At 40.3% G+C, this 19,551-nt stretch overlaps 1 protein-coding gene across 1 annotated transcript in view; it reads right to left on the reverse strand.

Annotated features, from left to right (window-relative positions):
- CNKSR3 (CNKSR family member 3) overlaps positions 1-19,551 on the reverse strand; it is a 57,568-nt gene that overhangs the window by 18,109 nt on the left and 19,908 nt on the right. Inside the window, exons 2-4 of the mRNA XM_041469843.1 lie at positions 10,940-11,103; positions 3,614-3,816; positions 2,336-2,423 (exon numbers count right to left, since the gene is read on the reverse strand). Coding sequence (XP_041325777.1) covers positions 2,336-2,423; positions 3,614-3,816; positions 10,940-11,103 — 455 coding nt within the window. The remainder of the gene's footprint in view (positions 1-2,335; positions 2,424-3,613; positions 3,817-10,939; positions 11,104-19,551) is intronic.

The following is a 19,551-nucleotide window of genomic DNA, read 5'->3' on the forward strand; positions in this document are numbered from 1 at the left end:
TCAGATTAGTTTCACCCAGTAGGGCTCAAAAGGACTATTAAGCAACTATTTTCTGGCCCTGGCAGAAAGCAACAATAAACCTTGAAAACTAAGAGAATGTGGGATTCAATTACAACAGCTGACTTTTCTAGAAAAGCAGAACCTTGCACAATTAAATCAGACTCTTAGAAGGCCAGGCAGATATGTTTGCTTACAGTGATAAACCCCAACTCAGGTACTCCTCTGCCCCAGGCATCAAAATGTATCTAAAGCATACTGTTAAAAATGGAAGGGAAAGTGATTTTCTGAAAAATATCAATGACATTCCTGAAGGGCAGAGGACTGTACACAAGGCATTATTTACTTAGTCCAGGTATAAAAGTCTTTGAACTGAAATATGTTCATGTAAAAATCTACGGAAGTCATCACTGCTTTCTGCCAGAAGTGCTGAACTGGAGTAGGATATTATTCTCAGATTAAAAACAGCACACAAATAATAGACCAAGGTTTACAATATCCACAAGGAGAAAACCCCCAAATATTTTAATAGGCTTAAGGAGGAGTCGTGTTGGAGAAGCTTGTGGAGGACTTTCCCCTGCTTTTCTCTGCTAAATACATCTGCACAAATCAACAGCAAATGCCACCTATCATCACGCAGCCAAAATGCTCAATATTGCAAAGTCTTTCTGCTCCTACTCATTTCTGTTTATACTGTTTATTATTTCAGCCCTGAACTTAAAGTAGAGTAAAATCCTGTCCTTGAATCAATGTAGCTATCAAGGGTAACTAGAATCTTCTTGCATTCCTGTCTTGCTTTATTATTATATGCTTTTATCCACCATTTATAATCAAGCAGAGCAGCATTGGTTCCAGGAGAGCCACTCTGGCCTCTTCACCATTAGAACTGACCACCTCTTTCTGCAGTCTGTCTTAATAAGAAATACTTTTGAAGTCTAAAAACCTTCCAAAATATTTTTCCACTGTATCTCTTTTCCACATCAGGAGACTCCTTCAGACTATTCTAGCATATGTGCCCTGTCCCAGAACAAAACCATGTTCTTTGGTTCTTCCCCCATTAATGCTTTTCTCATATGCACCAACCCCGTCTTTTATTATAGCTCATAGCAAATTGGCAGAGAGGTAGTCTGACATTTTTTAAAAGGCTAGGGTTGCTGTTCACAACTTCCATTCCCCTGCCACCAAAGGCTGACCTAACAGAAAGATTAGACACCCTTTTTAGCAGCTTTATTCACACGTTCAGCAATCTCCTATCTCAGTTCCAGTAGCACTCTTGGGTGAACACCATCTGCTGCTAGAAACACGAACTGTTTCACTGCACAATCTGCACATCTGTAGCTGTAAATCACTGAGTTTGTATGATTGCACACGGAGTGTCCCCGCAAGAAGGGCACTGAGCAGCAGGCATGCACACCTTGGGGCACCCAGACACCATCCTTTCACAATGACAACTGACATCATTGGGTGGCATCACAGCTTGACAACTCAGGATGTTTCTGTCCTTTGACATCATCCCTTCAGCACAGGGAAGGAATCACCCATGTCACAGGGCACGGTCAAACATTATATGGGCACAGAATATTGGTTATGAACAAGTTTGGCAGTCACTGAAGTGTGCGCACAGTGCTTCACAGCCACAACAGTGCCATGCTCTCAGAACAGGCTCAAAAACAAGCAGCATTATTCAGAGAGCAAAATTATATCAATTGCCAAGATTGCCACGGCTGCTATTTTAGCTATTATTTATACAAGCACTCATCATACAACTGGTAAATTAAAGTTTTGGAAAATATTCTGGTCTTGCAGTAGTGGCAGAAGCAGTTTGGCTGGTGAGATTTGTATCATAAAGGTGGCAGCTCCTTCCATTACATGCAGCATTTCCCATCTGATGGCTAAAATATCCTCCATGGGACAAGATCTATGGAGTCTGCAAACATAGGTACAAAACCAATGGAGCCATATTTTTGTTTAGAGTTAGCACTGATAACTGTTTTTCAACATGCTGCTTGGAATGTGAAAATCTTCAAACGCAGATCAACTATTTCAAAGACGAACCTTCTTTCTAGTAAAGATCAAGAAAATAAGAGTAGCCTTTAAGCTGCAGTCCCTTAAGATACAGCCAGCAATACCAAAAATGGTAACTAAATTGAAGGGCAGGGGGAACAACAAAAAAACCCACAAGTCAGAAACTGACCTTCATGGATGTTCAAAGTTAAAAGTAAGCTCTCATTCCCAGAACTGCCTTTCATTAGCACTCAGCACAAAGCAAGCACATTACTTCCCCAACGCCTCCTTTCCTTCCCTTTTGGAAAGCAGAGAGGAAAAGAAATCAGCTGACCTTTTGAACAGTAGTAGTGAGGTCCAAGCAGAGCTGAATGATTCTGTTCTTCATTGATGAAAAGTCAGCAATACCTGTAAATGGGGTCCTACAACAAGAGAAAATTCCTCTTAGATTGGAGGGACCAGCGTTCTCCCATCCTACCTTACCAATGAAGAACAGCATATGAGAGTAAGTGCTGCAATTCTGACACTGAAACAGGTGTGAGGATAGTTTCACAATGTAAATATTCCTGACTGTACAGTCCTGGCTTCACTCTTGCACCACAACTGGGAATTTTCTAGCTCTGTCCTTGGGGTTCACCAGTAAGAGAACCTCCAACTTTCTGACCGGACAAGGAAAAAACAGTTCTCTAAAAGAAGAAAAATAGATTTTCACAGAGGTGTACACAGAGGTGCAGTGAGACTTAGAGAAGAATCATTACAGGTAGGGCAGCTTTAGGACCTGAAGAGTTCTACTTCTGACCTTTCAGACAGTTGCAAAACCTAGAAGAGGGGTTGAGAAATAACCACAGCGGGTCTGTAAATGGACAAATCAACAATTTTGATGACTAAGTTACAGAAAAAAATTTAGGGTGAGCTGCCAGCAACAGAGTGAGAGGACCAGGTGAGAGACAAAAAGTGCTAACATTGCTGCCTGGACACAGATCAAGTCCTTACTTGAGAGCAGGATAAAGGATAAAAGTGCACCTTGCTGCCAGTCTCTGTGCAGTTATTCTCCTAATTCTTCTTCTCAGGCAAGCTAGCAAGGGCTTTGAGAATTTATGTTCATCTCTTATCATGGACTGCATCCCTGCCAGCACTTAACCTGCTGCAGCTGTAACAAAATAACTGTGGCTCTTTCCAGACAAAAAAGACAGAAAAAGAGAAAATGAAACAGCAGAAGGATAATCTCTCCCACTGCTCAGTTTTCAAATCACATAGCTAAGGCCATGATTTCAGCAGAACATGAAAAAAATCTTTCAGGAAGGGATCTGCCAATGACAAGTAATTTAGAAACTGGGAAAACCACGTGTATGAGAAACTGACTTAAAAGGGAACACTCATACTTTTATAAATACCAGTTTGAGTGCAATGTTAACAGTTTTATTGCTTTTAACAAGAGTGAAACTGCAAGAATAGATACCCTAGGTTAAACTTATCCACTAGAGGTCTTCTAGCAACATCAAAAAACGGGGTTAGTGACCTTAAGATCTTTACACCCAAGCATCTAGGGAAGGCCCTTTTCAAAGAGAAGCAATTAGAGCACCAAATAAAAATATAATAATTTCATTCTTACCGGTCCAACCACGCAAGCAAGGCTTTAGCAGCACCAATAAGCTCCACGACAGAAGTAAGGAATTCATTGGGGGGTTTGCGAGAGGTATTTCCATCATAATTTGAACTTTTTCTACGGCTGCTGATGTAGTTTTGCAGATTGTTGGATGACCCTCGCAGCTTGAGAACCAGGTTCTTCATATTGTCTGTTTCAAGGCCATAGTTCTGCAAGGAACATTATTTATTAAGCTTGATAAATATCCTTTGTTGAGTTCTCCCATTTATTATAAAACAAGTTAAAAGCTCACATGGGATGAAAAGTCTTGATGATTTGCACAACTTTCTCATGTTTTTTTGGCAAAAATGCATTCAAAGATTTGTTCTACAAACAGCCAGTAAAGAATACTTTTGTGAGTGCCAAACCTCAGTTTCTGTCATTAATGAGATTTAAGGACACTTTTTAATCAGAATCAAGTCCCAATGTCCTAAAAGATATCATTTACTTGTTAAATGTGTTGTTTTTCTTTGTGTTAAAGAAGAGCAAGCACAGTTTTTCTTAAAACATTTCTTATCCTGCAATAAATAAACACTGAAGTAACATTTCATTCACAACAAAAGATAAGTTAAATCTGGTAAGCGATTAAAGCATCAACAGGAAGCAAATGCAATTTTGCAATCAAAAGCTTAAATAAATATTTGGATCACCAGCTTTCAGTAACTGTGCTCCTTGAGTACAATAGTGCAATTATTTGCAAGTTTGAGGACAGTGTTAACATCATACATGGTAATTAAACCTATTTTTAGACACCAAATTTTTCATTCATTTACAAAACCTAAAAAAAAAATCTGAGTCTTGCCTATAGCTTCAACTTTATAAATGCAAAATCCTACTTTTCTTGAGGGAAAAAAAAACCCAAAAAAACCCCAAAACAACAATAAAAAACCCACTCCCACCAGAACAAAACAAACACACAAAAATATAAGAGAGTCCTGCCCTTCGCTATTCTTTTGCTGCTGCAGATTCTTGCAATTAACCTCCAAGTTCCATAGTTCAGTCAGATATCCTCTCTACTCTTTCTACTTTCCTACTCAAAACCCTAAACAACTACAGCAAATTTTAATTCCATCTAGTTCCTAGTTTCCAGGAGTTCTAATGCCTCCACTCAGGATCACCATCTAGGCTGAAAGGAAGCTTCAGAGGTCTCAGACCAACCTCCCGCTCAGAATAGGCTCAGCTGTAAGCTCAGACCAGCTTATTCAGGATTTTATCTTGTCAGGTCTTGAAAACCTCCAAGGACAGTGGCACAACCTCTCTGGGCAGCCTGATCCACCTGGTGTGACTGTCCTCAGGGTAAGAAAGCGTTTCCTTATATCCAGCCTGAACCTCTTGTTTCAGCTTCTGCCATGCACAGCCCAACTCTGTCATCCCGACAACTGCTCCCCACCACGGTGGGCACTGGGGATCCAGCTCCAGATCCAGCTGAGGCTGTTGGGCCTCCCTGGAGCCGTCTCCTTCCCAGGATGAAGGAGTCCCAGTCCCTCAGCCTCTCCTCAAGGGCAAGTACTCCAGCCCTGACCAAGCTGAGAGCCCTTCACTGAGCTTGCTCTGGTTTCCCTGTACCTTTGCTGCACTTAGGGGCAGGGGGCAAATTTAGACTGAGGAGTGACAACTAAAGGGTGATAAACACTTCCCTCTCTCTCCCATTAATGCAGACCAGGATGTTGCTAGGGCACAGTGCTGGTTGTAGCTCCATCCCCTCCAGACTGAAGCATCTGTAAAGCAGGCTGGAATATTTCGGATTAAGCCATTTACAAAATGTAAGAATCTTTGACCCATAGAAACACACGTCTCCAGCGTATGGAGAGGTGTCAGCTACACAGCTACCTTTAAATTACCACTACGTCCTATGGATAAGATCCCAGTGGGTTTAAGTTACACAAGTGCCTTCCTCCTCCACCTCGGGGCTCTTGGCAAGGAAATACCCTTAATGTGCAGCCAGGAGTAAGGGTTGAAAGGATATGTCCAATTTTAAAAAATGCCACTGTTGCAACAGCAAAGGATATCCTTAAATTTTCCAGGATTACAGAAAGGTAAATATCTGGATTACTAAACTACTTTAAAGTACTTGCACACTGTGATGTGTGAACTTATAACCTTTTAATTTTAACAAAAGCAACAAAAAAAACAAAACAAAAAAACAAAAAGCACCAAAAAAAAAAAAAAAACAGCAACCCAAGAGCATTATTTGGATGCATTTTTTGCAGTTAGTTTTAGCCTCCTCTTAGAAGAGTGAATATTAGTTTATTGTTGAGGGAATACTTTTTCACAAACAGGTCTGGATGTGAGGCAAGTTCCTATGACTACAAGAAAGCCACATATCAGAAACCCTCCCCTTAAAGAGGGGAACTAGAGGATGCTGATCCCCTGCTTTCATTAAAGGGACAGAAAACAGAAAATACTTCTTCTGTACAGAGGTACAACCTAATCACTCTGATCAGAACTTGAGAGTTTTCATGTAATTAAGTATCTCCAGATCTTTCTTTCTGTCATTCAGATGCAGAAACTCAGCCAACCACCCGTGGGTACTTGAGATTAGAGGTGGCAGCAGCATTTAAAAGGACATGTGTTATACCAGGTATGATTTTGGGCTTGGCCTTAAAACATTCACATATCCCTTATCACACCTGTTTCACCTTATTTATACCACAGGCGAGTCTGGTGTGACTCTTCCAGTTCAGGTAGTTTTTAAATAATTCTGTCAAGTAGTTCTCAGTTTTGAGGGTGACTTCAGCAACACAGGTGCAGCCTCTAGGGATGCAGGGGCTCCAGCTCATAACTGCAACTGGTGTCCCCAAAAGACTCTCAAGAGCATATCACAGCCAAGCTCCAAGTCACTGCTCTAAGCTCCCTCTTACAGCTTCCTCCAAAGGCTCTAGAGAGTGCACCTCCACTGCTAAACCAGCAGTTTGTACAGGAAGAGTCCTGACCAAGCACCACACCCACCCAGCACAACACAGGGTACGTAGCTCTTGAGTACCAGGACACCAAATTGTACAACTGTGGATCAGCCCTAGTGGATGAACTACTCCAGAAATAGGAGCCATCCCAACCCAAGCCACTACTGCTTCACCAGTCCCCTCACTGTCTGCTCTAATACACAGAAAGCATTTTGCCCCTTCACTGGATATAACAATGCTTTTATCCCAGCTGAAACTCTCTTGACTAGCTCTCACATCACCAAATAGTCTTTCTCCTTCACTTGCTATGTCCAGTCTGTTGGCAAGGTTGGCTCAGGGATCTAAACAATACAAAGAAATCTAATCCTCTGGTTTAGCTCCCTGAAGTAGCTCACTTCAGGGTCAGGTGAGTGCAAGCACAAAGAATCACTAATCAGAGGACAGGAGGAGGTGGAGACAGCAGCTGACTTGGATTAATTTAACTTGTCATAGAACTGTAGCCCCAATCCACGACAGATAGGAATGTTGATATTGTGGCAGCACACCAAACAACCTTCACAGTGACACACAGCTGAAGTGCAAAGCTTAGCAGGCTTTTCTTGAAATATTTCCACAGGACTAAGGCTGCAAGAGTTAACAAATTATTATTTAAGCAACCAAAAGGTTTTAGATGTTGCTCATGAACCAAAAAAAAAAAGGTTGCACTTTACTATTGCTCTCAATTTTAAACATCAAAGCTGTTTTAACCTAAACACAGGCTGAAGCCAGCGGTCAAGAGCACCTGATGTCAAACATTCCGAGGCTATTACTCATTAACCTGGGAGCCACATGCAGGGCTGGAGGAGCGGCAGCACGCACACGTGCAGGAGAGAGCACATGAGCTCACTCCTTCTAAACTCCATCACATTTAATGAGAAAAAATAATCTGACCAAATAACAGCTCAAGGTTAGGCAGCCAGCAAACAAAAAAATTTAAAAAATTTTAAAAAATTAAAAAAAAAAGAAACCCAAAAGTGGCCAACTGGAGTCAAAAGAGCAGAGCAGTTATCTCAGAGCTGAATTGGGCTGATGAAGAGCTCTGCTACTGCCCAGGGAGAGCATCCTCTTCCCTTTCACAGCCATGTTCACATGCTGCAATGTGATGAGTTGGACATGCTGATTGAACTGAAAACCTGCTCTGGGAAATAAAATGAATAAAACCAGCTTAAATGCTTGCTCAGATGCTGACCCAACTCACAGCAGGCTATATAAACCTTTGAATGAACACAAGGTACTGTCACAGTCACCCATTCTTGCTCTTTTCCTTTTAACAAAAATGCATTCTAAAGAATCCTCTGGAGTAGCAAATTTTTTAATAAACAACACAAAATTTGAAGCCACTCAAAGAACAAAAATCTTATGTGGTAGTGCATAGATATACTTTGACAATGATTAGGACCCAAAGGGTAAGTCTTCATGAATGCATTTTTTTCATGTTATGATGTTGTATTTTGTTACACTGCAAACATGCTGGCAGAATGCTACCATCAGTAAAATTATCAAACGCACAACTATGTCCCTTTTTGTTTTATGGGTTTTTTTAGGGTTTGGGGTGGTTTTTTTAATTGCATATAACTAGTATCTCTTTACTCTAACCTCAAGAAAAATCCACTGTGTTTTTGTTTCCAAACTCTCCCATCATACAGTGTAGGCAAAGATTCAGAAATCAAATCCAAACAACACATTAGAAGTGAAAATATTTGCATAGTTTCTTGCTTACATTGTTTTATATTTATTAAGCCCTCAAAAGCTTGTTTTCTGTCCCTGCTTCTGTGGTTTGAAAAGCAAAGTTATATATGTTGGTTTCCCCCTCCCCCAAATACTTCAATCAACAAAGAAACATGATCTTTCTTCCATCCCCTTCTCCCCCCACACACTTTTTTCAACAAAAAGTTGAAATACTCAAGTTGATGATTTTTTTCCCCTTTTCAGGGGGAATTCAGGTCCTTTGATATATCCTCTAAATTTCTCAAATAAGTCTTCAACACCTGTTCAGAAAATTCTATTAGACCAGCTCAACAGCAACAGAAATGTTGTATTCCAGTCTACACTCTCCTGCTGACCCTTCCAAGACAGGCATATGCAGCCACTGCTACAAGGACATGAGAGAACACTGCTTCATCACCAAAGCAGTAGAAAAAGATGCAATTATTTCCTTTTCACACCAGAAACTTACAGAAATATTTTTAGCTCAGTGCTGCCAAATAGTACTCAGCCCCTAGAAAAACTTAATTAAAAAATTTGGTGCATTTGGTGTATTTTCTCAAGGCAAGGACTGTGCTCACACTCTATTTAGTGACTGACCTACTGAGGCTGGAACAAAGGTCTCTACAGTGAATGCTTGAAAAGAGATAGTGCAGGAGAAAGATGTCCCAAAGAGAGTTTCCCCACTGTCTTTAGAGCCACATGTGTTCTTGTGGTGTGAGGGAGCCAAAGCATTGATCTGAAGGAAACTCAGCTGGGAGACTGCCAAGACAAAACTAGACAAAAGGGGAAATTCTTCTTGGGAACTCCAGAACTGGGAAACCACCAAAATCCCCTCTCAGCCTTTCCCCACCAAGAACGACAACCTTGCAAGGAGTGACATCAGGCTGGCCCAGCCAATGCTACATTTCCAGAGTGTGAGCTGACAGCTTAGTGGGGGTGGCAGTGGGATCAAAAAAGGGGGAACAGAAAAGCAAAAAAGATTAAAAAAGAAAAAATTTTCAAAATTGTTCCTTTGCTTATAAGGCTGCAAAAGTTGGGGAAGTGTCAGCATATGTAGAAAACATCCACTAAACCATAAACATTCCCACTTTCAAAGAACTAACACAGGTGGACTCAGGAAACCTCTCTCCTGCACAAAAAGAAACAACACAACAACAACAAAAAATTGTCATTAGCATTTAGTATCCCCTTGGAAACAAAATCAGTGGTGACTCCATGCAGTTCCAAAAACTCAAAGGAACAGGCATCAAGAAGGTGGCAACGGGCATAATGAAAACACGAGAATTCTTCCTGCACCTCTTAAAAAGGTAACAAATACATTTCAGCTGTAATATGCAGTATCTGTCTAATGCATTAACTTGAGCTGCATTTCACAAAGGATTTCCAGAAATGGGTCTGAGGTCAAAACTTTTGTCTACGAAGGAAATTAGAAGGAAATTGTAAGAGATAAAACACAGCTTCAGGTTCTGGCAGTTGTCCAGCTTTGTTCACTTTATTCTAATATTTTTAAGAGAATAAAAAAGTGCCTTTGGGGACTACCACGTAGATGACTTCAGTCAGGACCATATACAGCCCACACTACATTTACTAACTCACCAGACCCCTGCACTTGCCTGACAAGTTCCTTCCCGCACCATGAACTGCTTTTCAGTCCAACTACATTCTTCTATTAGGTTTTCAAGTTAATGTTAAAATCTTTTGGTAGATCAAATACCTAAAGGAAATAAAATGTCTTTCAAGTATAAGAGTAACTTTTTGAGAAACATTTTAGATAGTTTGAAGAGATTTCATTAAATATGCTTCTTTCAGTACAATCTGCTCCGGGTTGTGGAGTAGGAGCACTCCCTGTAGCACCTCTCTGCAGCGAATAAAGCACATATCACACAGGCAATAAACACTCTCCATTTTAAGAAGAATATGCTTGCTGCTCCAAACCTTGCCTAATGTAGGGAAGACAGGCCAATGCTGGCCAAGGAATCATCAGGCAGGCTTTCCCACCCTCCTCCCTGATGTAATTATTATATACCTCTGGTGCTCATTACACTGCACTACATCAAACAGGCCTTCAAGGCTGCGACCAAACTATGGCTTTTAAATAAAGCCTGCACTAGTAAAACAATCCAAAACATCTTTATGCTTTTCAGAGTATGTTTATTTTCAGTTATATATCAGGAGTAGAACAAAAGAACAGCTTAAGTTCTGAATCCAATTAAGAGTTCAGCTAAACTGTAACTGAGGTGGCTAAACATCCCTCATCTCAAGAATTAATTTTTCTTCACTTCCTAGGTTTGCTACAGAATTACCATAAACCCATTTCAACTGATGTGAGGAACTTCCAGCACCTGTCATTTCAACAGTGTGCCTTCTGTCTTCGAAGACAAACTGTTCACTAACAGGAGCCACAAGATCACAGACAACTTCTCCCTTTGGAAGTGCAAGCAAATGAACCGAAGCTGCCTCTTATCAGGAAAAAGTTAGAGAACTATTATTACAAAACTTGCAAGAATTAAACAAATTCTTACTTTTTTCTTTTATCATGATGTGTAACAGAAAGCAAGATACAAAGGTATTCTGGTTTTTTGGTTATTCACCCAAAAAAGCCCTTTAAGAAGTTCTTTGCTCATCTCTTCACAACGTGACTAACCAGTGCACACAGGAGATCCACAGCCTCTAGAACCAGTTCCTGGTGTCCAATCCGTGAGATACCCAAGTCTTCAAGGTCCTGGTGAGAAATCTGTAACAGCTGTTCACCATTTATCTTCTCTCGTTCAAATTTATGGACATACTGCTGCAGGCAATCATCCAGGCCTACCAAAACACAAAAGAGAGACAAGGGGACATTAGAAACAAACAAATAAACCCCCAAAATAATAGACCTTGCAAAAGGCAGAAATTTTAAGTTCATATAATATACAAAGCAAAATTATGAAGGAAACTCGCAGTGTGACTGAGGTTGTGCCACGAGAGCATAGAAATAGAGCCCATAAATTATGGGGATCTTTGGGTCACCTAAGTCACCTGCCTGCTCTTTGTGGATCAAGCTCAGCCAGAAAAAATGTGCCCTTGTTGTCTGCATAGGCAAGGTGACCAAGGGACATACACATCAGGGTAACCCAAACCCTGAGGGGCATCCATAGCAACAACAAAAAAAAAAAAAAAAAACTGTCAAAAAAAAAAAAAAAAAATCCAGGGCAAGGCAAGAACAAAGATCTTGCCCCAAGCCTGTTAAACAAGCAAAGAAACAAACACATAAAATGATGAGAAGGAAAATGACAAAAAAAATAAAACATACAGGCAAAGCAATCAAAAGGCTCAAGTCTCATTATTACCTTGATTGATAAGAGCCTGCAGCTTCCTGAAAGCAGCCATTGCTTCCCCTTTCTGAGGATCAACAACACACACCAGTAAGAAATCCAATTCATTTTTCTATCTAGAAGTACTTTTAAAACAGTTTAGACTACTTTGTCCCAGCAATATCCCCCAAATCCTCTCTTTAAACAGTGATTCTATGATCCTGTTCTCTACAGTAGGTTTTCCCAAGTGATTACAGAAAGTGTTTCTGGTTTTCATCTTATTTTACTCTAAGCTTCATGTGTTAATCCTGTTTCCTTGTGTATTTTCCTTATTTCCTCCGTTTTTTAAGAGCCTGTGAACAGCAACAATCTGGGGGAGAATTTGCATGGATGTGCTATTTTTTAAATGTTTCAGTGCTCTTGTAACTCTGTTCCCCTACAGTATTTTGGCTAGAGCAAAAGGCACCGACCCAGTTAGGTCTGTTTTGCAGGAATACACCACACTCATTGAAAACAGTTGACATGAGCAAAAATTCAGATAACACATTTGACATCTTCTTTGTATCGTCCACTACAGCTACATTGTTTTACCATTCCTTTTTAAAAAAAGGTTGAACCTTTACTTGAGTAAAGGATGTTTATGCACAGCTCCGGTTCAAAAGGAAACCATTGAGATGGACAGGATATCAAACGCAGCAGATGAGAAACAAGAACAGCATCCTGAGCTACAAAGAAATGAGAGCCAAAAGACCAGCACTCTGTTCCACTCGTGGAGCTGCAGCAGCAGCCTGGAAAACAAGCACTCCCAGCACACTCTACCACCAAGAAAACACTTGACTCAAATCACAGAGGGGGTTTGAGGAGTCACATGAAACATATTCACGTCCAAGCAGCGGCAGGAGCAGGCGCTGCTTCCCCACCGTGCCTGCGCACAGCAGATGTGCAGAGGATGGGCTCCCAAAGGCACGGCCTGACCAAACACACACCACTCGCCTTCCCACGTTCACCAGGACAGACATCCCCTCACATGACTAGAGCAGCTTAATTATTACAGTAAATCAACATCTGGCTGAACAAGCTCGACTCCTCCCTGTGCAGAGCTACCAGAGCACACAGTTTGATTTTTAAGCATAATTATGAATGGAAAAACCTGCATGCAGGTCTAGGAGAGTCTTCCAGGGCTACAGTTGTTGAGGGTGCACTCTTGTTTCTTCCCATATGTCTTGGCAAAGCTGCAGAAATTTTGAAAATTGAGCCCGCTGTTCTCTTTCCCACAGGCACCAAATCCCTCCTTAGGCTATACAAACTCTTTTCCCAGGAAAAATAATAATAATGAAAAAAAATAACTGGCCTTCATTGTTTAACAATTTATTTTTTCAAACAAATTCACAACCATGGCTGACACACAGTGCACATATTTGGCATTCCCAATTTTTATTGCTGCCTCACAGACCACTGTTTCCCATCACTTGCTCTTGTAAGCCCATAGTTTCCATTACAAACTACACAAACACCTAAAATAAAACATTCAGCATGCAGTCAAGGTTTTATTTTTTACGGTTTTCTAATGCAGTTTGCTTTTTGCCTACTATCCTTTCTAGAACTTCATTCTATTCTAAAACATGGAAATTATAACATACATATCCTCACCAAGAAATACAACTGTGGCTCTTTGTTTGCCTGTGCTTTTTTTTAACTCATACTTGCCCATTCTTGAAGGTCTACTAAAAACTTGAAGGGCTACTTTAAACATTTTTTTTAATCAAGAGCCCTTAAAAACAGTACTTTTACAACCACACTGTAGGACTATATTTTATATAATAAGATATTACAAAATTGCACAAACCTTTACTCAAAATAGCCAACACAGTGGCACAACTGCTCAGCTAGACACGTATTTAAGATTAAATGACCAAAACTATGCAAAGCAGGAAGTGAAGACAGACCCATGAACTCATGTACTGGCAGATAGTTTAAGATGAGCTTACCAGCATTAGGAGCATTATTGTTATTTTTACTAAGAAACCTAGGGGGAAATATTAAACATTTTAATTGAGATTGTAACCACATTTTATAGCCTACAGTTTAATTTTCCATGATATGAATTAAATGTCTAATCACATGTGAATCAAACATATCATGTGCAAACCTTCTCCATTCCCTCCCAAGAGGGAATGGAGAAGGGAGGAAGAAGGACTCATTACCCAATTCAATGAATTTTAATAATATTTAAGCAAAGTTTTAAAATCAGCATTCAAATGTCACCAGTAGTCTAAATCAACTGCTCATTTTTCCTTTCTTCCACACATCTATATTCTTTCCATGCATTTTCTCCATGAACTTCAGAGCCCTATGGAGACTTGGTACTGTCAATTGCAATGTCTGGATATTGCTGAAGAACTTAGATGAATTAAAAACAATAAAAAGCAAGTCGACATTACTTAGATACTTTCTTACATGCCAGGTATTTTCAACAGTGCAATATTTGCATGTTTAAGCAAGAAAGTAGTTTTCTGTATTTCTGAAAAAATACAATTAAAACTGACACTGAAAATACGTATCTATATTTATCTCTTTTATCCACTGAAGAGCCTTTCTCAAAACTAATCTATTAAATTTCAACTCAAAATGTGTTTAAAAAGTAATTTTTCTCCATCACGTGTGTGAAATTTCTACATTATTGAACATACAACAAAACCATGCACAAAAGAATGTCCTTACTATTCATGAAATTGTTAGAGAATGAGGAAAGGTATAAATAAAAATAGCAATTGCAGAATATTACTCAAGTTTTAAAACACTAGTAGCAGAGATTTTTTGGGGGAGGAAGAGAGAAACAGACTAATTCAGTTAGTGCTATGCGTGTTGTGAAAACCTGTCTGATGAACAGCAGTGTAATTTGAACAAAACTCCCTCCCAAATTTTGGCAGGTGTAGAGATGTGCAATAGATCCTAAGAACTGTCTAGACTTTTCTGTCTAAAATAACCACCACGCAAAGCACCCCTGAAGACATTCAATACCTTGCATTCATGCAAAAACATTAGGACAGGGCTTACACTCAAGGATTTGCACTGATACCAATCTCAGTCTGTTTCCACAATTAACTAAGTTATTTTGTATAAGAATTGAGGGGAAGAAAGAAACAACTTGGAGGGAGTTAAGGGTGAGGATTGGGTCCAAGCCATAACTATCGGTTTTCTTTTCAGAGAGAATTAACATTTCTATAGTGAGCCATCGAGCAGTGGCATACCTCACTCCCCAAAAACTAGAGAGGTGTGTTTTGTGAGCAGTCATTAAGCAGTTCCACGCTTTTTGCTCAACTTCTGCGCTGGACACTACCCAACAATTTACCTACCATAAAGCAACAATTAGCTAATCCATCACAGGCACAGATGATTTACCACCTCTTTTTTCTTCCCTCACTCTTTTCTTGTGATACCAGAGTCAACAGAGTCTATACATTCGACACAGCAGGGCAGAGTGGGCAGAGAGCAAGGAAGAGAGGACAGATAGGGCCAGGGACTGAGGAAGGCATGGAGAATGGAAGCTGGAATGTGACAGGCATTATCTTCCGTACATTGAACAGATTCTCAGGACAGCTCATAAAATGCCAAAAGTTGACACCAGGAAGCGGGAGGAGCACAAGCCACTTGAACAGAGGAAGAACTCACAAGTACAAAACCTTTTCCTTCACCTAGCAGGAATATGGGGATCATTGCTCACTGCCTCAAGGAAGGACAAACAAAGCGTTGTTATGATCATGTTCTCTCCTCTGTTGGGCGACTCTAACAAGCAGGCAGCACCCGGCATCTCAGCGCAGCACCAAGGTTCCACTACAACCCTCATCCCATTAAGGGGCTCCCTGGATAGCCTATTAGGACAGGACTGCCAAAGTCATCTTTGCCTCATCACCTTAAAACTGACCTTCCCACCTAAAAAAGTCACTCATATTCTGGTCTCCTCTTCAGGGTCTATATAGTTGACACGTTTAGTATCTAAAGATTCCCTGCACACATCAATTTCATCCCTCCCTAGCCTTGAAAGATAATCAGTTGCATGAGAATTTTTGGCATATCTCATGGTATGTGCCATTACACTGTCATTTACATTCCACATCATTTTATAACAGTTACTGTGATGGCTTCCTCTATCACAGATCATTTCCTCTATTTCCAGGACTGGAAGAAATTAATCAAAGATAAAGCAGGAGGGAATCAAGGCAGCAAATGAACACTAGAAAGAGAAAATTAAGCAGATGAACCAGCACCTGAGAAGGCATATGAAAATAAGGAAAAAGAGTCTGCAAGGCAGCTGAAAGCTGAAGCAGCTCAGTGGGACAGATAGAGGGTGAAAAGAAATAAGAAAAGTTCAAGGAGAAGAAAACAAAGACATGGTTTTCTTTAATATAGAACACGGTGGAAGGTTTTACACAGTAACACCACAGATGCCATTCTCCTCCTGCAGTATCACAAACAGAACCAGGGATAACTTTAACAGAGGAATTCAAGGTTCTTTTAAGGAGGATAAAAAATTAAATCTAGAGCAGTCAGTAGAAACTTATTTCACTAATAATTTGATCCTAGGTAAGAACTGACTTCCTAGGATCCACATGCCTGATTGTTAGCTACCATCAATGTTGTCATGTTAATCTTTCCAAAAGTTTCCAAAGCAAAAGTTTAGTTATCAACTAGTGTGAGCCACTTTGAGGGGCCAGAAAAGACCTCAAAGGTCTTAGCTTTCCAAGAAAATGCCTTCAAGAGATCTTTGTATTATTGTCTAATACAAATGTGAAAAAACTTCGTCATTCCACTTTTTACTCTCATGTAATTTTAAAATTAATCATAACACTGCCACCATCTGAAGTATCAGTCACTTAAAAACCAAAACAACACAAAATCAAAGAGCAAGAGCTTCTTATTAGCATCATGGAAAAAAGTCTCCTGCCTAACCAGATTGTTTATTAAGTAAGCTCTCCTCATGCAGTCAATTGTAAGCTATTCTTCTATGGTTTTGTCTGAGCACCTGCATCCTGATGAAGCAGGCACAAGGCGCTGCCTCACCAGGCACTGGGTACAGCTTTGCTGAGCACAGGCATTGCCAAGAGCAGCCAGAACGGTACAGAAGTTTCTTGTCAATCTCCCCCATCACACAGGGATGGTACCAGACAAATTGCTGGGCTCTGCCTGCCAGCCAGGATGCAAAGGACAGCTCTCTCATTAAGGTCACAGCAGGACAGAGGGAAATGGTGAAGCTTCAGCCTCAATAATGAGTGCTTTACTGTCCCCTCCATAATCCCCCCTGACTGACAGTTGCACAGAAAGGCTTTTGCAACTTGTTTCTATTTTCAGTATTTTCAACTAATATATTTAGCCTGGAAAAAACAGGCTCCACACTCATGCATTCACGTTACCTCGAAATAAATCCATTCATTCCATTCAAATCCATCCATAAATCCCTTTTTTTTTCTTTTTTTTTTTTTTTTAGCACAAAACTGAAAGCATTGCCTTGTAATAAAAGAACTCGTGGGTAAATTTGGGTTGTAAGCTATCCTGACCAGAAGGGAAACAGAGACTATGTTTAACCTTTAATTGCTCAGTATAAATACAATCTCAGACTGACAGCCCTTGTGTTACGCTACACTTTTTATCAGTACTCCCTACAAAGCCACTGACTGCAACCATTCTGGCAGTGCCTATTAGTCCATACAGTAAATCTGAGGACAACTCTAAGTTTTAGCACTTCACAGTCAAAGTATGCTCAGGAAGAGTCAAAACAGCTTGCTGAACCCTTCCAATACTCCAGGAGTTTTATAAGGCAAGACTTCTCTCTACAAAAGCCAGAAAAATTAACTCAAATTTTCCTCAAAAAATATTTTCAGGAAACTAAGCAGACATGAAATAAGTTTTACAGAAGAAAATACTTTGGGGAGAAGGACATGATAAAGGCCTGTAAAGCCAGAAGTGGCCAGAAAGCACACAGATTGCTCATCACCTCTCCCAACACAGGAATCAGAGAGTGAAGCAAGCATGTAACAGGACCAACCAAGTCATAAAGGAGTGACTCTTCACACAGCAGTATGCAATGAATGTTCAACACCCATACACAGACTCCGGGAAAGGTGAAGAGGTTCATGAAAGAAAGTGCCGCAGAAGCCGAGTCTGACCCTGACAGAGATAGTTTAAGGCTTGAGGAACAGGAAATAAAAGAAAATACAGTGTGTCATCTTTCCTCTTACATTGCTTAATTTACTCCTTTTTGGCAAACATTCTGGACAGGACACTTAGCTAGGCAGCACAGAACACAGGACTATCACAGGTGTGCCATACACAGCACCAAAACACAGATGGCAGCTTCTCTTTTAATTACTTGTAGAAACATAGAATTGTTTAGGTTGGAAGGGATCTTAAAGATCATCTATTTCCACACCACTCCCTCCACCCCCTACCCCAGTATGGGCAGGGACATCTTCCACTAGACCAGATGGCTCAAAGTCCCATCCAACCTGGCACTGAACCTTTCCAGGGATGGGACGCCCACAACTTCTCTGGGCATCTTGTTCCAGTGCCTCACCCTTCTCACGGCAAGGGTGAGCTCCTATTCAAAGACTTCAGAAACCTGTCTCTTCACTTGTAAAAGCTACTCTTGGCTTTAACATTTTCTGTAAGATTGACACGAGATTTTCCCAAAAAAGCAAAACTCTATATAGAGTAATTGGAGTTGGGGAGGTAGAGGGGAAGAAGAAAAAGCTATACACTAATACTGAATTGTGGTATCAATTTAAGCCAAAGATAGAACCAAAGGTTTTTCAGACTGGCTTAAAAAAATACAGCCAAAAATTGACCTTAGCAATACTAGGAAATGCATCACAGTAAATCACACAGCTGCTCTCATGGGTTTAGTAATCCAGATTGAGATATTAACAACACATGGAAAATTGCTAGAGTGAATTAATTTATAAATTGTAGCTTTGATTGACAATGAGCGAACATGCACCAAGCACTCCAAAAAGAGATTTGACATGAAGAAATGGTAGTGTACTATAAGCAGTGATAAAGGCAACTCTGTAATAGTTGAGAAGTTAATGGTATTTAATTCCAAAATTTCAACTAAAATTCAAAGTAGAGTTGACTTTTCTTTTTAATAGCTCCTTTTCAGATAATTAATGAAAAAAAATTGGGGTGGAGAAAGAGAAACTTATTTCTAACATTTTCCATTGGGGGTTCTTATTATGACATAGCTTTGAGACTTCAAATTAAAGGCAAAATTGAAATACAATGTTACGGAAAAGTGAGTTGTGATAGCATGCCATGTATCTAAAAAAAAAAAGGAAGAGGGAAAACATAACTGGAATACAGCATAACATCATATAGGTTTAACCAAAAAAGGCAGGTATCAGAATACGCATGCAGTCATGCTTTTCACTAGCAGAACTGGACTGGATATCTGTGCAAAACTGTGGGGCCCTAGGCCACAACCCCACGGGGCTTTGGTGCCATCACACTCACTGGTATCACCCACTTCCCTAAGAGACTGACTCATCTGTGAATATTCAGCCATTAAATATCATTTGGCTTCCAGGGGTGAAATTTTCACTCACCTGGGAGAGAGAGGGAAGAAATGAGACACCCCCTTGTTGAGGAGTTACCACTCAGCCCCAGGCAGTCAGACTCCATAGTGCTACTCTAAATACTCATCCTAGGAAAAAAAATGGGTTTCCAAGAGAGAACAGGGACCACAAACAAGGGCTCATACTCAAACAACCAGCAGCATGGTATCTTGCTCCCAGCATTTCAGCTGTAACTCTTTGCTAATCCCAGACACCGCCAGAAAAAGGACTCCTGACCAGAGAAGGATGAAAAAAGAAGAGAACAGATGCAAACTATTTTTTCCTGCTGACCTTGGTGCATGCTCTGTATACATCAGGGATTAAGGTCCATATGATGCAGTAGCTTCACACAGAGC

Source organism: Pyrgilauda ruficollis, unplaced genomic scaffold (assembly GCF_017590135.1).
Source record: "Pyrgilauda ruficollis isolate IOZ18807 unplaced genomic scaffold, ASM1759013v1 scaffold24, whole genome shotgun sequence".
Taxonomy (NCBI): Eukaryota; Metazoa; Chordata; class Aves; order Passeriformes; family Passeridae; genus Pyrgilauda; species Pyrgilauda ruficollis.